Source organism: Amblyomma americanum, chromosome 1, assembly GCF_052857255.1.
Source record: "Amblyomma americanum isolate KBUSLIRL-KWMA chromosome 1, ASM5285725v1, whole genome shotgun sequence".
NCBI classification, from domain to species: domain Eukaryota; kingdom Metazoa; phylum Arthropoda; class Arachnida; order Ixodida; family Ixodidae; genus Amblyomma; species Amblyomma americanum.
In genome coordinates, this window is record NC_135497.1 from 334,367,663 (window position 1) to 334,395,120 (window position 27,458).

Genomic DNA, 27,458 nt, shown 5'->3' on the forward strand with positions numbered 1-27,458 from the left:
GTATCCAGAATTTCGCTCAACCACAAGCACATGCCGACAGCTGGCCCTTCTCTCCACGCCTGGAGCATGCACCGCAAGGTAAGGGGGCAAGTGGGAAGTGCGAACCAGAACACTTCCGCGGGGTCTTCGGGCCAGCGGGATGGGCAGGGAGGCACGCTGTCATCCTGGTAATTTCATACAGCTAGACGACGCCCTCCACGGCCGCTCGCGAAGCGTTCGGACAGAGCGCACCCATGGAGACACTCCGAAGCCCTCGCCGACGGTACAGGCTGAGTCACGCGGTCTTCACTCTGCTGGCTGCGACAGGGCCCCCGGGCGACAGGGCCCCCGGGTCACAGAGCCCCTCTCACAAAGCATCGAGAGGGGCCGAGTCCCCGCGTACTGCGCGCCCTTGAAACTTATACCCCTGTCACTCGGGCACCGCTAAGGCCTTTGTAAATCGGGTCCTTATATCCAAAGGCGTAAGAAGTGCAGCTACACGGCAAAAATGTTGCGCCTTTGCCGCTAAGGGCCTTGGAGGCGAAGGCGCCCGTCCGAGACCTCGGAGCCCAAGGCGCGGTCTTCACGAACCTGTGATCCCAGTGCTGTCCAATGTCAAAAAGTAAAAGCAATGAAAAAAAATGATGCAGCCAAAAATGTTTGAAAACATCTTTTAAAAATACGAAAGGTGTGTCTGGCTTTGCTTTTTGTAGGGGTGCTTAAATTTTACGCCCAGATTTGAACTCAAGTGTTAGGCAACACCGAGTGTCGCTGGTGGCAAAGGCAATACACAAAACCTGCTGCTGCTGATGAGAGAAGCTGTTGCATTTCTTTCAAGGAAGCAATTAGAATAAAAATAAAACTGCCTGAGCTAAACGAATGAACAGAATTTCGCACTTTAATTTTAAAACACTCCAGCCGGCTCGAGCACAGCAGCGGATGCTAAGCCTCAATGACTGTTTCACCTTTGGGTTGCACCGTGTAGCAGCGTTGCTGCTCCTTTAAGCTTTCGCTCCTTTGGTGTAAAGAGGTGCCTGCGCTGGAAAGGCCTTAGAGAAATGCCGTGTGACAGGGGTATTAGGCCCTTACGCTAAAAAGACACCGCAGCACTTGAGCGGTGTGCGATGCAAAGACGTGGCATTCGTTCACGATCTGCACACAAACTGCGTCACCCATCCATGCGGGTGGACCAGCGGCATGGGCAGGCTTTCGTGGCTCTGGCAGGCCTGACAGAGGCGCCGTCAGACGCACGCGCGGCAGCCTTTCGTAGATTCCCGGCATTTTGTGCAAACCTTACGATTCATAAAATATTACCCCGCTTCAACAAAAAATGCCCTGCGTGAGGCATGATAACAAGGCATTGTGGAATTAAGTAAGAACAGAACAAGTAACTGACCGTGTTGATGAGGACTCTAGCTGACCCAGCACTCGATGGCTGTCCAGACGACCGAGACAGGGAACCTACTGATCTCGAGTCCGAATGAACACTCGAGTCACTCTGGTGCTCAGGGTAGCTGCAAGAAACGACATTTAGTGCATCAGGTTCTCCAGAACTATCTGCTATCGCGCAGCCAGCATTAGTCCACAAACTGTGAAGTAGCGCTTCAATGAACTCGAATTTCTAATTTTTCTTCTCCAGAGATCATAATAAAAATTGTGAACAGGTTTTTGAATCGATGAGGAAATTACTGCAACAATAATCCAAAAAGGCACATTGTTCAGTTAGAAACTAATAACACAAACAGGCAACTTCGAGCGCAACGTATTCTCAGCTTTTACAGGGGTTCATTACGCAAAAAAGCACACAAGCAAAATTATTAGAGAGGGAGCTAGTTAGTTGTTAAACTTACAAAGCACATTGCTGAAAAATTAATTTCCAATGCAAAAAAATGCACTGGCATCGCAATGCTTTTCACATTTTGGGATTGACTATGCATACAAGTTCAACTGCACACAGAAAAACAGCTAAATCTTGGATACAACACAAGACATTGTAATTACTTTCACAGTGTAACAAATGCAGTTAGCGTTAATTTTAGCTGCATTCGATGCGGTGCTGGTTCATGGCACTAATACTGAAAAAATTCCACTGGTGTGGAGAAGACCAAGTTCCGTGGTGCAGATGCAGCACGTAGTCTGCAACACTGCCTGCACGTCTGCACATGCACAACTTTCTTGAACCTCCTTGCTAGTTGGTTCAATGATTCCGTGCACCACAGCGGCACCACAGCTGCACCTAGCTAAACCAAGGGTGGAAGTGCAAGACACACTGTGAATCGAGGACTTGAGCGCAGTGCACCATGAACCGATGCAGGTGCTGCAGTGAACCATGGCTGAATCGAATGCAGCTATTACTGGCTCACTTTAACCCTGTAATGCCCAGCTTATCACCTGTGAAACAGAGAGTGTAAAAATAGGAATAATTCTCATTTTTGCTTGCGCAGGAAAACAAGAATTGCTAACGTACTTGAACAACCGCTCTTTTCCAATATATCTATCAAACCAAAGTCAAAGTGTTGCAGGCAAGAGATGGAGGAGTCCTACTGAAAAACACATTCGTGCAAAAGTTACACAAACCATACAAAAATTTGCATGTCATAGTGCTGCTTTGGCAGGGAATGGAACAGTTTAGACTTTTGTTCTTGATTTACAGTATGCGGCGGCATATTTATGACCAGTTCATCCTTGGGCATTCAGAAATCATCGAACTTAGCTAAATTTAATTGTACAGTAATCATCATAAACCTCCAAATTTTTTAATATTTTTTCAGGGAAGAAACTGTTAGTGATGAAGCCCTGAAAGTTCATAACCTTTATCCAATCCTTTCAATGTCTGGGCATTATAGGGTTAAAGAGAAAGCTAAGAATAAGGATTTAACACAAACATGCTAACAGTAGAGAAAGTATGAAAATTAGGCTTTAATTTAATTTTGTAGTCATGTCTTAAAAAGTCAGACCAACCTTGCACAAACAGAACTGACTGCCCCCTCAAAAAGTGGCAGGCCCAGGCCTGTTCTGCCTAATGCTTGAATTCAGTTAAGGTGCGCAGGCAAATAAAACTCATTAAGGGGAGGCATGGGTCCTAAGATGAAAATTTTTATTAGAGATGTAATCAAATTGGGTGTGCATATGTATTTCCTCCTCCCTTTTTTCAAAGATATAATTAGTTTCAATATATCTCAACTACAAAGTTCCCATATTATGAAAAAATAACTGAAGACTAATAAGGTAATTTCTCACAGGTCGTTAAAAGGGCTCTGAAACACCTTCTGAGAAAAGCGCATCAACTCTTTGTTTATGTGCATTTTGAGAAGAGCATATTGTTACTGAGATATCATCATCCTATCAAAATGTTCAATTACAGACAAGCCAGTATATATTGAACCCGAATATATCAAATACTGTTCATATCGAACAGTTCTATACTATATTTTTGCGAGGAATTTTCAAGGGGACAGACAGATATTGAACTCACATTCAGCTGAACATTCGATAATTTAACTATGCGCAGTGCCCGAAGAACCACGGTTCTTCGAACTCTTTTCACATGCACAAATGAATAGAGCGCACAGCCTTGGGCAGTTACTGGCAGTGCTGGCGCTGTGGAACCATATGAAAAGGTCAATGCGAGGAGTATTTGAGAGTGACCTGCGGTTTCTTGTACTGATTTTCCACACTTGGCGCTCGGCTGCCGGCCCGAAAGACGCGGGTTCGATCCCGGCCGCGGCAGTCGAATTTCGATGGAGGCAAAATTCCAGAGGCCCGTGTGCTGTGCGATGTCAGTGCACGTAAAAGAACCACAGGTGGCCGAAATTTCTGGAGCCCTTCACTACGGCGTCCCTCATAGCCTGAGTCGCTTTGGGACGTTAAACCCCCATAAACCATAAACCATTTTCCACACCACATTGCTTTCATGCAGTGAAGCCAGCTTAATGCGGCGGCTCTATCCTGGCATGCTTCCCTGCCGAAGTCGTCGCTAAAACCAGCCATACCTTAGTTTTTGATGAGATTATTGCATTTACAGTTTACCGGTAATAGGATAAAACATCATACGATAGGCAGTAGCTAGTTCCAAAACATCTTCCACTACAGATTCGATACAAAGCAGGTTAGGCATAGAAACGCCAAGCGAGCAGTGTACTGCCAGCATGCTGACAGGCAGCATGTCACTACAAGAATGTGTCAAGCATGGGTGCAATGTAGTCTTGCTTCCACATTACTCAAAAGCTTTTTTCAAACAATTTCGAGATCCCCTTCGAATCACTATATCTGGGTTCAACTGTATGTCAAAGCATCGTAATTATGAAATATAATTAGGTGACATATTATTGCCCAGAAAATTTGATATGTTCGACACAGCAATAAAAAAATACCATCTCCATAGTTCAGTTGTTTCTGCATTAAATGGTACAAGATTAACTGAAATTGCACTATAAAAACATAACGAAAACTTCCATAAGCCTAGCTATGCTGGCAAAAAACACGAAGTTTAAAAAATCTCATCTGGACTGCATGCCAGCCATTCGGAGGCTGTAGAGGCCTCAGAAGATGGCAGAATGCAGATGTTCCAAGAGGACTTCCCAACAGTGAGCAATAGCAGGATGTAGAGAAGAGGCTTGCCAGGTTTCAAACAAGACCAAGATGGCGGCCATTGCATTTGCATTGTTGCCACTGCATGGTTGCAGGAAGTGACAGCCGTGAAGTTCTGCCGAATTTTGCTTCGAAATAGCCATTTCGGCAATCCGCCTTTTTCACGACGCGACTGCGCATGCGCCCATCCCCTGGCGGCGGTGTCGCGAAACATATTGGAAGGGTCGCACGCTCCACTTGAGACCGGCCGTGGAAGTGTAAACAAACCAGCTTCTTACGCGGGGTGCGTTGCTGCAGCCGTCGGGCGTTCAGCGCGACGCATTTGGCGATGCATATGACATGTGTTACATGCGGCTGCAATGCCCAATATGTAAAGGGAAGCAAACTCGGATTTTTTCGCTTTCCAAACGCTTCCCGGGACCACCTTCGACGCGAAGCGTGGATAAAAGCAGTTCGCCAGCTCGACGATCGTGGCCACCCTTGGGCACTGTCAAGCACGTCAAGACTGTGCGAGAATCACTTTGTGACAGGTACGGACGAGGTACTGCGTTTAAATGCATGTGCAGTCTATCACGAAAGTTTTTATTCATGGTCAGTGAGGCCTCAAATGTCACCGCGGCATTTAGACTTCGTTCCAACGCTTTTTGCTTTCTCAAGCAAGAAGGCCGAATGGGCAAGTGCTGTAAGCCGCTTTCAAAGCGCGATGGAGCGGACAACGAAAAAGAGGTTACGAGAGATTTCATGCATAGTGCTAAAATTTTGTCATAATCTCCTATTGAAATTTCCTTGTTTATGCCACTACACCCTGGCCAATCCCCCGGTGTGGGTATGTGTCATGTATTAAGAGGCAGAAGAAGAAGGTGCGTTATGCATGTGTTCGCATCATATCCATGATGAAGAGCGCTGCATGGTATCGCCGGAATGACTCAATGTGCGCCCCTCGCGCTCGTCTTCATGGACGCGCATGCTTGTTTAACCTATGCAGCGGTGTGCTGTGGGAAAATAAAGTGAAATTCTAGCAGAATTGCCATGTTGCGAGTACGCTTGTGCTTTTATAGTTCGTGTAGCTATTCGGCAGCACTTGAACACAACGATTGCTTGTGAAAACTGTTGTCCCCAGTCGTTTTCTGTGCTATGGCGTGCACGATGCAGTATCCACCTTTTAATGGATGGCAGGCATACACAGCGGAAAATGCCGACCTCACTGATCGGGAATATTTCGTTGAACATTATGTTCCAAATGTAGCCTTCATCTCTGAAGCGGCGGCCCTTGCTCAGCTGGCGTTCGCATCGCATGCCGGTTGATCGGAGATACTGAAGAATTTGCTCTTCGGTGGGCCCAGCAGCCTGCTTCGGACTTCGCACCCAGCCATCAGTCAATCCTAGAAATCCTCCAGGTACCAGGTGCTGCCCAGGACGTGCCATCATTGACAGATTCCAACAAAACGTGCTCCACAGTGGCACTCAGTCCGGCCGGGTTGGGCGCACCGTACCCTTCCAGTGAGCTTCCAGCGTTGTACGCGAGGTGGCAGCACAGGAATATGAAAAAGGCGGATTCAGAGGCGCCAAATATATATATTTTTTCAGTGGTTGAAGGTCGAGTGAGACCTTGGAACTTTGTAGGTAGTTATTACTTCAGAGTATATTGAATCCGAATATGCCATTTTTTAAAGAATTTTTTGTATTTATTTTACAATTTCAAGACCCGCGTCGCCCCTTCAGAACAAAGCCAATGCGCTTTCTTTCTCAATTTAAAGCAGTAACCTATCCATGAAAATCTAAGAGTGAAATATGGAATGGGCAGCTGCTGGCTGCAGGCAATCTAAACATATGAATAAAAGCACTACAGTGAAACATCCCCGGAACAAACTTCAGTGCATCTAAAGAAAATGATCACTTAGTGAAAGCTCACTGAATTGAAATGAGCACACAGCTACTGATTTTGATGAAATGAAGTATACTTGAAGCATTAAAATGGTTTCCAAATGCATTTATTTCAGAATTCTGAGAACTTCACATATGTACTGCATACTTGGCACTTATGATAAAATGAAACTTTCTGCTGAGCTTTCACTATTGTCATCACTGGAAACAGGGCACGCTTGTTTGTACTTTTATACAGCCTTTTTGGAGCAAATGCAAGCTGGGAGGATAAAAGTATTCAACTTTTATACTCATTAGTGGCTACTTTGCTGAAAATCTCGTTTGAAAATCTCGTTGGAAAGTAAGGCAAGTGCACTAGAAAATAATTTTGGCTCCTGTTCAAGCAACAAGCCAGCCGCATAGATGCACCGCAGTCACCTCACAGAATCTTGAAGATATAGACTCCCAAAGTTTTGCAAGTGAAAGCATGATGGTGGAAAGCTTTACAAGCTGTGAAGTTTTGGAATTGCGGTGGCTGGCGTTTCACTGATAAAAAAATGCTCCGTCAGCAAAAATATGCATTCTGACCTTGTGGGAGTTTCGGAGTGCCGTACCCTTCCGGGCCGGCGGGGCGCGCCGTGGAGAAGCAGGAAAATAGAAGCTTTCCTCCTTCCCCACGGGCGAGTAGCCAGATGGTCTGCTCGAGAGCGCTGCGCCGCCTCCTTCCTCAAAAAAACCGGTCGCAAGCGCGCACCGCCAGACACCGCCGGAGTGGTCGCTGATTGGCCTAATGTGACAACGGGCAAGTGCGCCGAGATCGGCGGGTACCGGCCGTGGCCGGAGGGAGACTTCAGCGAGCCGCGACAGCGAGAGGACGTCAGGTAATTACCTCCCTTCTTCCCTCTTTGTTGTCACCATCTTGCCCCATCAGCCGCACGACCAAGCCAGACGGCAAGGGTCACAGATCAAGATTCAAGCAGCCAGCGACTTGGGAGAACCCAATAAACGTTTGGCCCCGGGCAAAGCGTCCTGTTCCGTGATGTGTTTATTTCGCATTTCTGCTGCGCCGCCATAAGAACGGCCGCGCGTGGTGTGCGATACCGGGAGCTCGGAGTTCACGGCCTAGACCTCAAAGGAGGCTCGACGGCTTAGTAAGAACCCCCACAACCTAAAGCTGTACGATAACCATTTGAAAAGTGTTCAAACTGAAAGTTCCATTGCGCTGGAATTTATAGAAATGAAACACATTTTCATTGGATACAGTGACACTTCAGTAAGAAATTTTGCAAAACTTCATTTAACTGAAAATTTATTGAAGTTGTTCATTGTATAAACTTTTCTGGACAGCAATAAACTTCACCGTAGTTTTATACCAACTTGACAACAGCGTCTAGTAGCAAGGGCTTTACAAGCAAAATTATTAACTAAGCCTCCCAACAGTGCTGAACAGATTAGATCATTTGGCTTCAATATTCCAGCATTACTGAAAATGCACATGCAGCTTTGTATGTCCCCGATCAAAAGCATACAGCCCAAGGGGTTTGCTTTTGAGGCCTGTGGCATGCCTCCTTATGTATCCTCAGGGACCATAATCACTCGAAAGAGGAATGGCTTTGCGTCCTCAATCCTCCCAAGCTTTGGACTGCTGGATGTGCTAGGGAGTCGAGCTAAACAGCTTAGAAGCAAAACCCTTGGGCTGTACTCTTCTGACAGGAGCTGTACATATGCAGGCAAGTTAATTTCTACATTTTCTGTGTCCTGTTTATGCTGCTTTGCCTTACATACTCAAGCATTTTGGGGAGCACTAGCTTCAAGAATGCAAGTAGAAGAAATCATGAAAAAGTGTTACGATCTCAACAGCACGACGAAGATGTCTCCAAAGAAAAGAACAAGAAACATAGCGTTTCTCCCATTCTTGCTTGTCATCTCTTTCATGCTGTTCACATCACAATACACACCCCCATTAGCCCAAGCTGCTACCCTAACAAGAAGCAGGCCTGTCAAGGTGACCACTTACCTGCCAGAAGACCTTGGATCATCAGAAAGGCTTCTTGCTACTCCATCCACAGTCACTGTTGTCACGTGAGCAGGCCCTGTCCTTTGAGTTCGTGGAGTGCTCATAGTGAATTTAACACTGCTCTTTAACGTTGTAGACTGCCCAGCTGGCATTTGTGATGTAGACACAGGTGTCGCCACAGCAGGCTTTGTGCGTGGAGGCGGTGTCGCAGCAGTAGTAGCTCCAGCAGATGCAGGAGGAGGGGCTGGTGAAGGTGATGAAACTGTCACAAGTGTGTTTGACGTCCTTTTTTCACTTTCAAGAGAGGCAGCTGGCGGAGCTGCAGGAGGAGCTGCAGAGGATGCTTCTACATTGTGATGAACGTTTCTTCTCAGGCGTTGAAACTCTCTCCAATACTGCGATTTGTCCCCATCACTGCACCCCTTCTCGTTGCCGTCCTTGTTCTCCTCCTCTTCCTCCTTGAGCAAATCGGGCAAGGTGCCCGTTCGAATATCAGTACAACTTGTGCTGAAGACGTCGCCCACCTCAAAGAGCCGATCAACTGACGTGTTCATCAGCTTTTTACCTGTCAAATGAAAGGCACCAAACGATCGAGACATCGATGAGGTTAGGTCTGCCATTGAGAGGGCCATCTTGGCACCCCCACTGAGGGCTGGGTGGCTACCTGCAGAAAACAAGCCACCTTCCATGCTCGCCATGATCAGCGAACGACTCATTGGGGTGCGTGGAACGGCTGAGTGTGGAAAAACTCTAGGTTTGATGGGTGTAGCCAGTATTTGCTCAGTCCAGGAGGCTTCAAGGAATGGCTTTACTAACTGCCGGATATCAACATTAAGCACCTTTTGTTCAAACGGGTAAGAGAAAACTTCAGGTGGGAGGCACTGGAGCCAGGAGAACAGACTTAGGTCAGCATCAGCATTACCTAGAAGTTCGGCAAAGTGGAACTCTTCATCACGAGTGCTGCACGGAGGAAGGGTTGCCTTCTTCTGACACAAGTTAACACATGATTCATACAAGATCCCTTTGATGAGGAGCTGGACAAGCCGGTCACCAGAGGAAGTGCGCTGCACAGACACAGGTGATTTGACGGGTGCAGGCAGCAACTTCTCCACCAAAGGCAGCACCTGCACAACAAAGGTGCCCTCTGTGCTACAAATTGAAAACAAATATTTGGCGCTACAACAACTCGTGCACAATTACACTACCAATGTTAGTTGCTTTTGCTGATCAACAATACAGATGTTAGCCACTCAAAAATTCACCTATCTTTTCAGCTATGGCTTGATAAATACAGGCTACCTTTGGGAAGTTTCGTATAGTGCCGAGGCACCCTAGTTCCTAGTTCGATTGCTTCTCTTGAAAAGGCAAGTCCCACCAAGATAACGACATTCGCAACAAAACGCCAAAGCTATAGATCAACACCGATCTGTGACGTAAGCAAGATAAAGTGGCACTGCTGTCACCGGCTGGGGCGAGTGGGGTACAATTTTGAGGGTGAAAAGTAGGCTTAGTGCCCACAGGAATACAGGAATACATGGACGCAAAAGTTTTCAAACCATTGTTTTGATTTCACAGAGCACCTATGATGTTGTCCCTTCGTGAAGAATAACCAAGTTCATCCTAGAACTGAACCACCACGCTGGCCTCCCACTGGGTGTTTCCTCGAATTGCACAAGCTTATCGTGTAGTCAGACCTGCTGTTGAGTGCACTACGTTTGTCCACTAATACAGTACAGTAACCGACGGTTGATTCGGACTCCAATAATTCTGACTTGTAGGATATTTCAGACTTTGATGAGGCACCGTCAGTCACCCCGCAGAAGCGCATACATATTCGTGACGGATATTTCGGACTTTAAAAGTCTGAAAGTTTGATTTTTCGGACTAATTTCAGTCACCTGCAGGCCAAAATCGGCCATCTTATTGGCTTTTCGCCGGCGCAAAAGGCGCCATCTTGGATTGCGATGGATTACTCTGCAACTGGAATGGCTTGACATACTTTCAGTACCTTATTTTTGCCAGCAGAGATCCCTGCGATCTCAGCCACTCCGAGGTGGCAGCCGGATTGTCATCGCCGTCAATTTGCTTTTGTCATTAATGTTGTCCCAGACACTTATCGCTTGTCTCAAACGTTGAAAATTGATAAATTGGTTTTTGGGGAAAGGAAATGGCATAGTATCTGTCTCACATCTCAGGAAGAGATAAAGAAGAGAGTGAAGGAAGAAAGAGGTGCTGCAGCGGAGGCCTCCCTAACAATTTCGACCACCTGACATCGCACAGCACACCGGAGCCTTTGTGTTTCACCTCCATCGAAACGCGGGCACCACGGTCGGGTTCGAACCCGGGTACTCCCGATCAGTAGCCGCGCTCCCTAACCACTGAGCCACCACGGCGAGTAAAGTTCGCCATTCGCCGTTTCTCACTTGGGTTTCTCCGACTGCGTCAACCGAGTGGCACTCCGTCTTCACGAAGTTACATCCGTTTGCCATTTTGTGGTTGCGTCCGGCAGTTCCACCACTTTGAACGAAAAGTGTGTTTGTGTGTGTTTGACAAGAAGTGTGGTACACACTCGGGTTGTGGACAACATGGCCCCGCCTGTGCCGCCGGGTCCATCATAGAAGCATGGGAAGTATTCAGCTGATCGCCGTGACATTGCTGTCTAGCATGTACGGTGGAAACACAACTTTGGCGCAAATACAGGCGCAAATCCTCGCCAGCAAGAGAAATTTTCCACAAGGTAAAATCAGTGACTTTTTTAGGCCGATTTTATCTCAGTAAAGTGACTTTTTGTACTTCACGGATTTTTCAGGCTGTTCCGTTATTTGGACCATTTTTTGGGTCCCTTCGAGTCCGAAAAATCGGTCGGCGACTGTAATTCGAACTAGATAGCCTAGACAGCATTACCTGAAGATGCAGTTCTGAAATACCAAGGCAAGCGCACAAAAGGGAACCATGCACTGCAGCAGATTGCGCCGCAGACGATACCCTCGAGCCATCTGTGACTCCAGCGTCCGCCAGTGCAATCTATGCGTGCAATCACGGTGCTAGTCGTCTGCTACAGTGCACGGCTCATTTATTGTGCTGTTTGAGGACTAAGCTCAATGTAAACCTCGCTATTGTTTAAACAGCAGTATTTGCAAGGGAATGCAGCATGCGCTGTGACTCTGCACAGCAGAAATGTCAGACAACACGAGAAATTTGTGAGAGCCAAGGAAACACCCAGCGGATAGAGTGCCTTTTGAGGTATGTACAGCCTCACAACACACATTTATAGTACATTTTAGAAAGGTAGCTTCTAAATGATGTATACTTTCTCACACTCTACTTCTTCAAAGAAATTCAGGTACTCTGTGAAGCGAGAAAAGTATTTCTGAAGTTTTACTTACATGTGTTCCTATGCGCCGTGCTCCTACACCGTATCACCAGACGGGAATCACCTCCACGAGCAAGTAACGCGATGTTTTAAAAATACTGTATTTACTCGCATAACTTGTGTCTGCACATAATTTGCGCACCCCCAATGTTTTACGCAGATTAAAAAAAAAGCTTTTACTAGCATATCCATTTCAGGCGCTGGGTCCACATTTGAGGACGTGACTTATGCCTCCTCATATTTTCGTACGCAAGGTGAATTTCCACCTTTGAATACTGCGCTCTCACAATTTTGACCCTCTCTATCAGTTCTGTGGCACCATCTCTTGCAGCTACAGTGAAATGCGTTTGTAAAAAAAAAAAGAAATTATGTGTATCACATTGTTCTTTGGTGTGACAAGTAAACTGCTTCCTTTTTTGCATTCTGTTTTTAGACATGATCGTGAATGATGCAATTTAGGGCTCGGAATATGTTGATAGGTTAATGTTGAAACAGCACACCAAATTTCATCATCACAGACGAAGAAAAATTGCTGCGGTGGACGTTCAGAGTGGTGTGTTCACATACGTGGAAATGGCGCCTTAATGCCGAAAATATCAAAGTGGCGTTTTCTCGCCACAACGCACCATTTTTTTGTGCACATACGGTAGGAAATGGGCTCACTACTTACGGGTGTTGAAAACAATGCTTGTACAAACAGAACGTTGGACAACTTCAGCGCTGAAGCGTTTTTCATGGAAATAGCCGATGTAGAAACACATCCAAAGAAGTGTGGCCGACCGAGCAATGAAGACCCGCAGATGGTCACAAAGAACCGCCACTTAGCTGAGCCGCTGCCAACAAACACAGTCCGCTATAGCCAGTGAATAATGTCAGGAAGGTCTAGGAGGGTCTTAGGCCCCCTACCAATATTCATAAATCGATCTGAGACCACCTGTGTTAAATTGTAGAACGAATCAATCCTGAGGAACCAACCATTTTCAGTGGCGGTCAAAACATTTTTTCCCTCATTTTGAGAATTTTGCTGTGCTTTTTAGCAAGAATCATTACATTTTCTATGAAACCTCAGATGGAGAAAAATACAAAGTGGCAGCACTACACAAGGGGGAATGAAGAAGGGGAGCTCGCGCCCTCACACCATGGTCAGTTCAGAACTGGCCGCTCAGCTGCAAGGCTACAAAACAACAATGAGCACTTTGGTAGAGCGAGGAGGCAGTTTGTTTCAGGTCTCTGACATAAACTGAGAAAACTACGACCTTTAAAGATCACTTCTCCTCTTTGTAAATACCATATGTAAAACAGGCCAGAAGGTGCTATCTCTCTCTCTCTCCCTTTCCACCTGTGCTCAGATCACTCGAGGCCCCTTCAACGCAGCTGGACTTGAAACACTACTTACGATGAAAGCAACCTTTGGCCCCGACTTCTGAATATGTTAATTACACAACGGTGCCGACATGAAGGCTGCACATTTAAAAGCCACGTTCGGAGATCAAAATACCGAATTTTCCTCTGCCTGTCGTCACAGAATGAGTGCTTTTATCTGTTTTATAAGTCATGAAGTACAGAATAATTCCCTGAAGCATATATTCTGACAGCTAAACATTTATCCATGCCTAACGATCAGTTAGAACAGGCAAGCAAATGTAGCAGTGTTTACGTTCATGGATCAGGTTTAAGGCGCTATGTCCACAAATGTGGACACGGATAAAATATGCTTAAATATGAATATTTTTGCGTAATTTTTTGCATATCCCTTTTGCTTAGTCTACTGATGGTCCTTTATACAAAAGATGATTTTTACTTTCACCAGATTTATTAGCGCCTGAAAGGAATATTTTGCACTCTCTGCTGCGCCAGAACACCAGAATCCATGCAATTGCGTACAAGGCAGGCTTGGGAAGATCGGCGCGGCCGCGTCCCCTTGTGCAGTTGCAAAAGGTGCGAGTGGCGAGGGCACGAATTGTGCGCCATTTATCCGGCTCATTCGCGCTGCAAGTCGCTTTCCCGAAACTACCGAACCATTTGCTTTTTGGTTTGCTGCTAGTCAGCCGGGCCGCACACGAGGGTGCAGTTTTATCATCCATTACCTCCTTTGCCTCCCTCTGCTGGCTCCGCAATTGTATCGCTGCGCATTTGTTCCTTCGAAAACCGCAGGCGCCGGCATGCTGCCACGCAGGGAGCTACTTAACGTCGGGCGGGTGGGAGGGGAGTGGGTCCTATATTTGGAGTGAACTTTTTTTTGGCCAGCAAAGAATTTTTTTGGCCAGGGAGGATTTTTTGGGCCAGCAAGAATTTTTTTGGGCCAGCAAGAATTTTTTGGGCCAGCGAGGAATTTCTTGGGCCAGCGAGGTCTACGTATAGGCAGCAATACACAGTATTATTGCGCTCTATGAACTTTGTAGAGGTTTTTAGCACATGTTCAAAATATTTTCGCATAACCTACCCACCACCTTTTGGAAGCCGTAATTTTTAAAAAAATTAGTGCACAAATTACGCGAGTAAATATGATACGGTACATCGCCTTTGAAATGGCGTTTCATGCTTTTGCAACCTGTTCTAGCATGAACTTGGTTTTGATTCACGAAGAGACGACATTATAGGTGCAATGTGAAATCACAAAACTGGCTTGAAAACATTTGCTTTCTTTATCCGTATTGGCGCTGAGCCCACTTTTCACCCCAGTCAAATCCGGCTGCTGTGAGCCGCCCCTCTGTTTGTAAAGACTGTGTGGGTTTTTCAATTTAAATTTATGTGGTGGTCTTTAAAATTTATTTTAAATAAATTTATGTGGTGGTTCCCAGTCCTCCGTCTGTTTGCGCTGTTTCTACCCAAAATGGAGTTTAAAACATCTCAAAGTTGCACACGGGCCATGACAGATGCCATAGTGGAGAGGGCTCCATATTAATTAGAACCATCTGGAGGTCTCTGATGCACAATGACACTGTGCAGCACGCATGTGTTTGTGCACTTCGCTTCCAGTGAAATGCAGCCACCATGGCCGGAATTCCATCCCACATCATTGAGCTCAGCTCAAAAAACAAACACAATGGCCACTGAGCCACTGCAGCGGGTCAGTGCACATATTTAAGAACCAAATAAAAAAAGGTAGACATGTATAGCCATAATTACTTCAAACTGTTTCACTTAAAAAAAAGGCTCCAACAACATTGTAAAAATGCCCTAATGCTTCATTATGCCCTGATATGATGGTTCACAGAACATACCTTGGGAATTTAAGCACCAAATGCCAGGCAGAAAAAAAAAAAGTGTATCTTAGCACCCCTTAATACAGCAATTGCTTCCCTAAAAGCTTTTGTGGTATACTACATAAGGTTGGCAGACAAGCGGAAAAGACTGCATTTTTAACATAAATTTTTAAAAATATATACATGCGAGTAGTGACAACATATTCTTGACTTGGCAATCAATGCTGCCAGTCTCAGCCACAGAATGTGTTAGCCGCAATTGTTGCAAATAGTGCTTTTAAGTATAAACATACCACAATTTTTTTGCACCGCTTGATTTTTCACACTTTCATTAGAGGCTAAAATTTTGGGAATAATCAATGAACACAACATTCCGTGACTTGTCCAAATTTCATAACACAACAGTAGTTCCTGCAGAATCTGGCCACCAGCAACCAAATTTTTGATCTGACAGGACTCACAAGAGACACATGACCACAGCATTAAAAGCACGCTCCCAAACAACATGATGAACCATTTTTTAACCGGCACAATGCATGTATGGCAAGAGGGAATGGAGAAGTGATGGAGCACAGCCAATGTGAAAGTGGACTTTTAATGCAATGAAGCCTGTGCATACAACACACCTTACTGAGGTGTACATGGGTCTAGAGGCTTGTAAAGAAGCAATTAAAATGGGCTACACTTTATAAGGTATCATACGAATATGACCATGAAGGCCTCCACATAAACATCAATTCTGAATTTTGCAGTAATTTCTGCGTTTTGATGACAGGCCAGTTTGCCACACTGCAAGAAACTTCACTTACATCTTTTACAGAATTCAGACTGATGCCAAAAAAAGCCTGTAACTTACATATTCACAATATTCACAATTCACACCCTTATCAATCCTATGCAATAACCAAATTAGAAGCACTGCAAAACAAAGCTGCACACTTTATTTCATGTAACTATTTCCTGCATTCCATCATTTCAATGATTAAGCACGACTTAAATCCTCAACTGTTGGAAACAAGGTGCAAATTTCATCGCTTCATGTTTTTCCGCAAGCTTTACCATAACCCTTCTGTCTACACCACTGAGAAAATTAAACCTGCCACTCTTATTTTTTACCATAATTATAAAGTGGAGCCTCTATTTGCTAGAACAGATTTATTACGATTATCATTTCTTCATCTTGCGATTAATCAGTGGAATGCCCTTCCAGAAGACAATGTCTACATCCCGAGCAACGAAAAATTTGGAGACAGTTTGGTAACGCAACTATTTGATTAGGCAGAATTACTGACCCAAATGTGAGCTGTTTTACCTCCTTTGCTTTATTGTTGCCTGTTTTCTTTTTCACCTATTTTTGCACCCAATAATCTCATGCATATGTTACTTATGTATGCACACATGAATATGTACACCGCACCTACTATATATATTTTTTTAGACTGTTCATCTGTTAGCGTGTGACGACACAATGTAATGCTTTGATGTTGTGATGACGCCTCCCCCCTATGTAATGTCCCTCGGGGCCTTTACGGCAGTAAAACGAAATGAAACGAAATTTACTCATGCGTTCAGACATGATAAAAATGCATGAAAAAACACACACAAGACAGGGTATGTAGGATGACCTCGTTGCATTCACCCTGTACCCTGTTTTTGTGTCTTTTTCACGCAACTTTACCATGTCTGAAGAATTACGCCAACTAACATGACATGTCTTACTCAAGTATACTACTCAAGCTTGGCAGTGTAAACTCTTCACAAGGCCAACAATCACAAACTGCAGGGCACTTGTAAGAACCACAAATATAAAAAACACAGTGAGGACAATTCCATCCCGATTTTTGTTATATGTAAAAATAAATTCTGTGGCTCTTTCTAGCTGTAACTTAGAAGGACTTTGGTGTAGGCCAGTTGGTATGACATCATGAAGAGCAAAACCGCAAAACAGGACGGGACGCAAAACAGGACGGGACCGCCCTGTGTTGTCGCCTGCCTCAGTCCCGTCCTGTTTTGCAGTTTTGCTCTTCACGCTTTCTAGCTGTACTGGTGTTTGTCTAGAAACAAAACAGCTTTCTTGCTGAAAACAACTGGATTAAAACTATTCCCGCTCCCTCAATTCAAACTAGTGACATCAAAATCGAAAAGAACTCCCCGATCACTGCCTTGAAATAAATGGATGGCGGTGTAGCCTTGCCTCAGGGACCTGCCATGAAAAACTGTCTCTGCATCATAACAGTTTATGAAAACAAGCAATGAAGGCATTACATGCACATAATTTCTTGATCTTTGCTACCTTAAACAAGCTCTGTTTTCAGTGCGAGTTGTCCTCTTTAAAATTAGAATATGGTAATCTACAAATAAAGGCCAACTTCAACTTGTCCTCACTGTCCATATAAGTCCTTTAAAAGTACTTAAAGCAAAGCTCTCTGTCCATGCTCAAAAACTTCCTTTGAACTGCCACTGCACCACATGGTTTATGGTTTATGGGGTTTAACATCCCAAAGTGACATAGACAATGGGGGATGCCGTAGTGGAGGGCTCCAGAAAATTTCTATCACCTGGGGTTCTTTACCGTGCACTGACATCGCACAGCACACAGGCCTCTAGCACTTTGCCTCCATCAAAATGCAACCGCTGTGGCAGCGATCGAACTTGTAGCCTTTGCACAGTCATCAAGCAACTCATTATTTCAGGCCTGTTCAGAATTATAGATGCTGAAGTGGTTTTTCAACACAGCAGAGAGACAGTACTTATGGCTAGGCAAGGGCATTAAAAATAAGTTAATTTTAAAACCACTTCAGCTTCATTTCAAACGCACAAGCTAACCTTTATCCTGCACCATGAACACTCTGCGGTGTCAACGGTTTACATTATTTTCTGCTACTCAATGCAGATGCAGAAGAATATGAAGTACGAAGTATAATTTTTCTGGATCGTTGATGGCAAAAAGACAAACCTCTCTAAAGCAGTTGATTCGGGCATTGCTGGGATTCCAGTGTTTGTAATCAAGATGATCACACAGCCGGGGAAAAGTCAGCAGCAGGCACAGCTGGTTGTAGTGTTCACGAGACGGGCTGCATTGCTCCAGGGCTCCAAGGCAGGCCACCATATCATCCACACCTAGCTCCGCACTCTGCACCAGCCCAGCCTCCGACCGGATGCAAAGGAGTTCCAGGAACTTGTGTTTTAGCACAGAGAACCTGTAGGGCAAAGAAAAATGCAGGTGGGGTTGCTTAGGCAGTGACCCTAGGCCAGTTTGCAGAGATGGCATAGACAAACTATTTGAAGACATCACAGACACTGGTAGCCTGCATAGAGCCCTTACCCAGCTTCATGAAAATACACTTCTAGTAGTTCACCTGCACGAGTACAACAGCCCAATTTCAGATAAGACAGTGGCATGAGAACATTGTCCATTTTGTCCGATGAATTACCTTCTTACAACCTGCACCCTCTGAATACCGGCACTTAATGTGTGTCAAATACAAATGAACTAACATAATGAAGACTGTGCACAATGCCAGTACAAAATTATATCAGCTAGGTGCAGCGACGCCACCACTGTCAGGCATCACTGCTGTTCACAATGCAAAAAGCTTAGGGCAATAAGCTGAGCCATTGACAAGACATCTGGCCACTTTGACAGGTGACAGCCATCGGCATCCTGATTACCTTTTGACATATATGGTGATAGCCAGCCTCACTGGAAACCACCATAAAAGAATAGTAAAGCACATTTTGACGTCAACAAGTGATGACAAGTCAAACACTTGTCCCAAAAGACATTCATTTTTGCCTGTATCCACTCCGGCAGCGCAGAAAGATACAGAGCATCAAAAGCCCAGCATGTTTCTACTTACAGACCCATGGTGGCAGAAATTGCCTGTATCCACTACAACAGTGTAGAAAGATACAGAGCACCAAAAGCCCAGTATGTTTCTATTTACAGACCCATGGTGAAAGAATTTAGGAATGTGAGTTAGCATGCTTACATATGAAGCCATGAGAAAATATTGCAGTTAACCCACCATCATGCAACTTCAAAGCAATGTCAGACAGTGTGAAACAAAAAAAAGAAAATGTTGAATACTGACTTGAAGCGCTTGCTGTCAAAGGCTTCCATGTCCTCAAGAGGCTGGACGAAATCTAACACATTATCCCACTGCCCATCCAGAATGAGCTGGCGCAGGAAGAGCAGATCATCTGAGAGGGCATCATTGATGACACCGGACTCCCGCTCCAGGGCCAGCTGGCTGATGCTCAGCTCCCGGTTGGCCAGAAACTCAAGCACCAGCCGCACCACCTCCGCTTCTTCCAGGCATAAATGTGCGGCCATTTCAGCTTCCGTGGCTTTGGCTGCGCCCCAAAAAGGAATACAACACACCTATGATTAGAGCCAGATCCCCAACAGGCCTGCGCATTGCATCTAAAACTGTTAGCATGTGCAAGAGCTAAACGCTTATCAATCACTTTCCATAGATGTCATTTTCATTACTCCCCTCAAGCTGATGTTCTGTAATCGTGCATGACAAAGAAAGTTTTTGCAGGCTGTCTATACTTGATAATGATGCATTCCAGGTCACCTAATGTGATAATTATAAACCATGAAAAGGAAAGCTACCCAAGAGAATAAAAAGGCTCCCTACTGCTCTCAGTGATGAAGATTTATTCATTCGCTGCTAGCATACTCCATCACAGCCTTGTTAAAAGCAAATAGTAAAGGGCATATTTTAATTGGTGCACTTGCCAACAATTGAAAGAACGAATCATGGCATACAGATTATCTGCCAATTATTCAACTGGAAAGTGTTTGTGCAAGTCACTAACTTCAAACCTGTCGGTCAGAAGATAACCGTGACACTGCTTCCCAATTTTCTGTTTCGTCTCCAAACTGGTGGACAAAACGTGTTTAACCAAATGTTAATGAAAACTGACCTTTAAGCCTCATGTTCCTCCCCACCAAAGCGCACAATAACCATTCCATAACACCTCCCACAATAACCCATCCATATTTGCTAATGCGAGCATACGATGGGAGAAGTTCTGTTTAACATTAGCACAACCCTCAACCTGCATTCAGCCTCACCATTTCAGCCTATCATTTCTTTCTTTTCTTTACAGATACAGCTGGCCCTATGAGGGCTGATACAGGTCAGATATCTTATTCGATGCAAAGAACTAAAGTAGAAAATTTTCACAATTTCTCAATATCTTAATTTGTCAGCATGCCACAATGAAGTGCTGAATTTGCGCCACCATATGAAAAACCTACAGGTAAAAGATCCCACAGCCACAATATATACTTGCAACAAGTGAATGAGGGCAAAAAAACAAAGCAAAAATAAAGACCTGCATAATTAAGACCGATGGGAATTATGCAGAAAAGGTTGTTCTGAAGCCTTTCTGGATATTGTTTTCAAACTGAGTTACTGAGCCAGATGAGGTAATTACATGAGATAGAAAAAAAAAATATCCCATTCTTCAAATGTTATGAGGTACAAAGAAAAATTTACCACAACTGTCAGGGCCAGTATGACAACCAATGTGTCATGTATTGCTTTGTATTCAGAGTAATCAGATACTTGTGCAATAAATTCATAACACTAAATCTGGCTACCTCCCGGAATAAAAACAGTGGAAGTAAATTGAGGTAAACTACCATTTTATTGACCGAATCAGTTGTGCCATATTTTAAGGCTATAAAACCAAGCCGCTATTCTGCTAAATTTTGTACATTATCATTTTTATATTTTTAACAATGCCGGCACACAATGATGGTGTACTGTAACACTGAACATGCTAAGGTTAAACCTACTGTAGTGTTTATATGTAAGTGTCAGTTTGTGCCTGAAGAACAATAATTTCTGTGGTGATTAATATGCGCTTTGCAATTCAAACCATTATACATTGGTACCCTCTGATACTTAAAATTTCTGATGCAACTCAAAGGCTATCCATCAAACTCATAAGTATGCTTTCAATTTATTCTGGCACACAATTTTTGTCGTTCATTTTTTTTACGCTTGGCAAAATAATCATTAAATTCTGTCAGTAAAGAATACTGAGCAACCTGACCTTCAAAACTTCAAATCTTTAGAGTAAATATCACGGTCATCAGCAAAATAATTTTCAAATTTAAAGCCAATGCCTCATGACATATTGCTGATATTGCTATAGAAGGAAAAGAACAGATCCCAGCATGCATCCTTGAAGGTCGCCTGAGGTTACATTTTGTCCCTGCTTTAGTCCCTTTTACCTTCACGAATTGCGCTCTATTTGTAAGGTAGGTTTTGATGCATTTCACAACAGCAGTGCTAACAACAAAGTTGATTAGATTTGTCAGAAGTTCTTGGAGTTAAACCTGCCCAAAGGGCTTTTATCAGTCAAACACCTTTGACAGATCTAAGCAAACCACACATGAAAGTAAGTCATAGTGTGTTTCTATAAGCAGTGTTATTCTCCATAAATTCTGCTTAAAACCATGCTAGCTGGGGTTAAAACATTCAGGCTTCTCTAAATAGATGGAAAGTGAGTTTATCAATACACTTTAATTTCTCTAATCACTTGCACCACGGACATATTACGTGAAAAGGGCTTGTAAACTTTAGTAATGTGTTTGCATCCATATTTGCAAGTAGACACGACTTTTGGCAATAAGACGGTAAAAGGGTACATTATTGTGTTTTAGTGGCACGGAAAAGATAATTCGCAAATATCTGGACTCCCATTATGCCCAATGACATGGTTCTTTGACCATGTCCACTGGTCATAAATGTTCTGTCTAACACTGCAAGAGCTCACGTGCGCACTATAATTATACCATATTCAAACACAGACTTGCAAGAGCGATATGAGCCAGATACTGGATAAGCTCCTTTCTAAGCAAGCAACAAACTGGCTGTGATGTCTTTTAGTGCAACTCTAAGGAACATGAAAGTTCATATTCACTTTTGACAAAGTTTTGTGATTCCTCATGAACCAAAGAAAAAAAAAGAGCATGATCAATGCATGTGTACAAAAGCAGCCACTGCCTCCATTCTTCTTTGCCACGTTGCTAGCACTGCAGGCTTTTAGTTTTCATCATGCAAATTCTTCAGCAACCTACAGAAATATTGGCACACAATTTTTTTTAAACAGTGCATGGTCTTTGCAACCTGCATGAAAAAAACCTAGGTTGACTCCGCACCATAGAAAGCAAAAAATTATGTAGATAAATGTATACTGCTTGATTACACAGCAAAACAGTGTGCAACCACTACTGTGGTCATGTAAAATGAGCAACAAAATGAAATCCATAAATGACACGACTAGATACTAAAATAGCATGGGCAGTAAAACCTCATTAACTTAGACTTGGGACCATAGGGAATGAACCAATAACCCGGAAGTAGAGTTATTATGTACCTCCATCCGAAAATTCGAAAATGAGGTGAAGCCTTGTCAAGAGGCTCCATCGCACAAATGGCGGGCAGAAAACATGCGACGAGCGCGCAGTTTCGGCGTGCTGAAAGAACAGCGCGGGCGTAGTTTGCGAGGGGAACGCTCTTTGGTGCCGGAAGGGCGATATTCCTACCGAGAAAAAGAAAAGGCCACCGACGCTAGTCTGTGCCTGAAGGCAGCGCGCAGATGGAATCGGACAGCAGGCGCATGCGTGGATAGCCCCAGAAATCTAAACTATGCTGCCAGGCTATTTTTGGCCTAGCGACAGGGACCTTGCTATCGCAGTCACGCCTGCCGTTACACGCATGTCTGCAGTGCACCACGCTACAGGAGGGAATTTCACTGGATCCATGCCCTCGGTCCCCTATGTGAAATTCCGCAAGTGGTCTTTCCCACATACCTCAGTCGACCAACACAAACTGGCGAAGCTCACGCTAGAAGACCTGTAAAGGCAACAGGACGAGTGTCACGGATGTGAACGTTAGGTACGCTGCGCATGCAGCACATTATGGATGGATCAAACGAACAACTACGCGCCTTCGCGTTCAGATTATTCGAAGCGGGTGGTCGGCCACCTTGTTCTCATGACATGCGGTATGTGGGAGAGCCCACTTGCGGAATTTAGCACGGCGTCCAAGCTTATCAACGTCCGAATGTGAGCGGTCCACGCGATAAATGACGGAGAAGAAAGCGATCGGGGCAACCCTGCACCACTTTTCTGACTTAGAACTCGATCTTCGGATAATTTGTCCAATTACTTAGTTTTGCCACGGTCGGATTTACATTGAAAAGTCGGTTCGTCACTCGAATGGAAATTTTCGAATGTTCTAAAACTCTCGAATACCCCTTTCTCGTATCTAATTCCAGGCGGCTAACAAACATTTATGACTTGTATTCAAAATTTCGAGCATTCGTACACCCCTAGATTTAAGAATAAAATTTAATTTCCACTATGAATGCCAGTCGCCCCTGGAATTTTTTTTTCGTCTGTAACAAAATTTGAAACATCAGAATCCAAAAAACCAGCCATTTCTTGTTTTTTCAGTATCCGAGCTTCCAGCACTGGCATCATCTAAAGTAGGTGCTCGCTCGAAAAGTCGCATATTCATAATCTTCGGCGGCTCGACCGCGTGGACTGCGTCTGCTGCGTCACGTTTGCTACGCGCGTCGGCAAGCCGCTTTGGGAGGAGCACTGCGGACGCCTGAAGCAGTTATTTGAAATGTCTGTCACGGCCGGGTCATTAGCAAATAAGCTTGCACGAGCAAGAAGTGAACACAACGCGATGCATCCGCGAAGCGTGCGTTCAGTCCACAGTGCGACAAGCGAGCTTCACAGACACTGCCGAAGAACGACACGGAGCGCGAGAGGAATTCGTGCGGCCACCCGTAGAGTGTCAAGAGCGCCGTTAGCGCCGAGACACAAACACAGCTTCCGCCGCACTCCGCGGGAAGGAGGCAGGGAGGGAGAAAAAGAGAGAGAGAGAGAGAGAGATAGACCGCGGCTTTGCCGAGACTTCCTTTCGTTTTTTTGTTGTTTTTTTTTTGCTTTGTGCACGCGCGCGGCTTTTTAACTTGGTTGCCCACCGGCAATTCAACCGGGAATGGAAAAATGAAAGATGGCACTTCCACCAGTTCCACAGCGTCAAGTAACGCGGCACCGTGTCAAAGTAAAGCGGGGCGTTAATAAAACAATTTTGCAATGTGCTACTGCCGCGACCGCTGTCACACTAACACCAGCGCGTGATAATTATGGCATCCGAAATTACCAACAGCCCGTGTTTATTCTTTTTTAATCAGAGAGATTATTCGTTTAAGCATGCAATCAGTGCCCAAGTCTTTCTTACAACTACTGCAATTCCAGGCTGCACAATCCTAAGTCCACATTCATTATCACAGTAGGCATAAATAAAATATTGGCAAATTTCTTAACGGAGAGTTTCATGTTAACAGCCCCATGCAAAGCTGGTGTACTGCATAGTGAAAGTTAAATTTGACCAGTAGACCCACAAGCAACCTATCTGTGCTGCATTAATCACCACAACAAAATTATTCGCAACAGCAACTAAGACAAGTTATCATTAAATGAACTCCACACCATTTTTTCCAACATTATTCCTAATTCCTCAATAATGATGTGGGAATCAGCAAGCCTTTGCTGAAAGGAACAAGCTAAGCCATATATTGAAGCAATTAATCAACAGCAAGCTTGGGAATTGCATATGGATCCAGGAGTGTTCCAGCAGTAGGATGCAGGAAAACTTGACATTACCAAAGCCATGCAGTGAAGGACAAGAGGCATTGAAAAGCAATCATTACCACATCATGTAGGTAAAATAAATAGCACATGAAGCACAACACCGCGTGATCAGCATGAGAACACTTTTCTAGCACCTTTCTTTTGCTCCAAAATAATAATTACATGTTACATTAAAGGCACGAATAATAAACAGTAGCACTGCATAACTTGCAACAATTATGTTTCATACAGCCATGCATTTTCGCACGGCTCTGTCCCACTGCAGAAGAATTCCTTCAGTGGATTCTAGCCCGAATCACAGTGGCAGGCAATGACCAGCACAATAAGTACAAACCAAGCAAAAAGGGTAAAAACAAATTATTATTAACACAATCACAGCTAAAACTCTGCTAGTACAGGCCAAACATAGTTATATTCTTCCCACTTTTGCATCAACACCTAGCAAGGCACAATGTTTCCAAATGCGCACCAGCGCGGCACATCCACCGAAGAAAATTTTGAACTAGCAGGTTTGGCGTTTTAGAGCACCGAGTTCGTCGTCCAGCCATAAAAGTATTAGTTTCTGTTTGCCCAGAACTGTGACAAACGATGATAGAGTTGTCTAACGTACAATAGCATGCAAAGACTTTCAAGAAAAATTTGGTGAGTGCAGTTACAGATAAAGCAGCCAAAAAATTTAATGCTAACTGCATAAAGCCCGCAAGACAGGACGCCCATGTGGTATCCGCCGAGAAGCTAGGCACACAGAGGCATTTGGTGAAATCTATACCGAAAATCATTATTATTTGCGTGTTCGTATATTTCAAGCCTCCCATCTTGCTTCCTTCTCCCAACATTATCAATTCCCATATATTACCCACTGAATATTTAGCTTTCTATAACAGCCCGCAGGTGCCGAATTAACGGATATAAGCGAAGGACATATTAATTGTACGTCATTCTACTACATAGCGCAACACATGTGAGGAAAAAAGGAGGCAGACTGAACGAGCGCGACAGTTTTTTTTTTTCTTTTTGTGTGTGCGTGCGTGTTTGTCACGTGTATTATGCTATGAAGTAGTCAGTCCTCAACTATGAGCCAACCAGACCCAAAGCAAACATGTACTGTAATACTATGATTGTACGCACAAAATGAAAGGTATGACCAGCAACAAGTAAACATTGTTCTTCATTTTTTAATGTCACTTATTGTAACAATGTAGATCGCATAATTGCTGCTGGTGATTTCAAATATTTCATGACCACAACAAAGCCCACACAGATGTGAAGACAGCACAAAACCCCGCAAAATGAGAGAAGAAGTTCTCTCAACATCCGACCACAATAACTGCATCTAGGGAAACACGCCTTAAGGCGTGTAGAGGATAGCTTTAAAAAAGAAACTTGACTCTCGGAGAGAGGTCCAAGTTCTAGACAGCCCTAAGACGTCCCATTCTATTGCATGCATTGTAACGAACGCTGCGCAGTCGGACCACACTATGGTGCGCCGAGCAATTAGAGCAAGGTCAGCTGTACAAGTTCCCATCACTTCTAAAAAACAAGAAGGAGACCAACCCCCGCGTCAAATATGCATAACAAGATGGTCCCGGTCATTGAGTTAATGCAGCCCGAACGGGCACGCCCACGCGCGATGCCTACACTTGATTACAGAGCGGTTCTGTGCTGTGTAAAGCTCGCGATGGCGCTTCTACTGAAGGCTAAAACTAAAATACTCAGCCTCCGCGAGCGTCACAAAGCTGCTCGGCATCGCCCTGTACGGACGGAAGAGCGGGCTGAGCGGCTCAATTATCTTGAGCCAGCACGCTCAGCGAAGGCTAAATATAAACTCCGGGACGATGTCACAATTAATGAATTTGCTCTCGAGAGGATCTACGTTTAGCAAAACAGTACCAGTCACAAACGTCGATACGTGCAAGCGAACACCACACGCACGGACAGGAAGCAGGCAATTAAACTGAATCATCTATCCGCTGTCGCCGCTGACAGTCGCTGGCGCGTACTGAATCGCAAAGCGAGATGCGACGAGTCCATCGCATATCGCTCCGAAACCAAAAAGAAAACATCATACAAAGTGTAAAAAGCGGAAACCGGCAACAAATACGGACGACCACTTCCTACAAAGGAACGTCCACGAAAATGCCAGAAACGTAAAAACATCAGGAAAGTACAAGAATCGTTAGATAATGTCGCCGGCTGGAGCGCGAGCATGGTTGCACTCACCTATGGTGCCTCCGGCGCGCCGAGAAGCGTCCGACAATAAGTTAAACCGGCATTAGACGAAATTCGTCAAGACATTAAGCTTCTAAAAACATTGTAAACTCTAGACAATACCTATAAACATATTAAAAGCTAATCGGTGAGCCGATGAGACGAGAAGCCATTCAACTCGCCCCATGCATGGCAGACATATCCGTTGCCAGCAGGCTGCTGCTGCCCCCTGGGAAACGCACGAGGAAGCTGCTGATGACGAAAATTTTTGAACCTGTTTGGCGCGGCCGCGCGGGGTTGACAGTTGCGATGGGAAAAGCACAGCTTGGTTTCGTTGTTGATGCCGCAATGTTTTTTCAAGTATATTATTCTGGCCGTTTACTCGTAAGTAAAACTTTCCTCCAACAAAATAACGCAAATGTTCTCGCATAGTTTTTTTTTTTTTTTAATGTGTGTCCTTCTCTACGTTGGTTTGATATGTCTGCCCGATTTTTATGAAATGGCTCCACAATTCTCTTGGTGGCT

General features: G+C 44.5%; 1 protein-coding gene across 2 annotated transcripts in view; it reads right to left on the reverse strand.

Annotated features, from left to right (window-relative positions):
- Nucleotides 1-27,146, reverse strand: part of LOC144115515 (WD repeat-containing protein 47-like) — a 133,935-nt gene extending 106,789 nt beyond the window's left edge. The window contains exons 1-5 of one of the 2 annotated variants that reach the window (XM_077649924.1): nt 26,946-27,146; nt 19,123-19,384; nt 17,985-18,228; nt 8,450-9,573; nt 1,376-1,493 (exon numbers count right to left, since the gene is read on the reverse strand). In XM_077649924.1, coding sequence (XP_077506050.1) covers nt 1,376-1,493; nt 8,450-9,573; nt 17,985-18,228; nt 19,123-19,364 — 1,728 coding nt within the window. In that variant the 5' untranslated portion in view covers nt 19,365-19,384; nt 26,946-27,146. Of the gene's footprint in view, nt 1-1,375; nt 1,494-8,449; nt 9,574-17,984; nt 18,229-19,122; nt 19,385-22,868; nt 22,907-26,945 lie in introns of those variants that run through there. The other variant, XM_077649925.1, reaches the window with a different exon arrangement.
- Nucleotides 27,147-27,458: the final 312 nt, after the last annotated feature.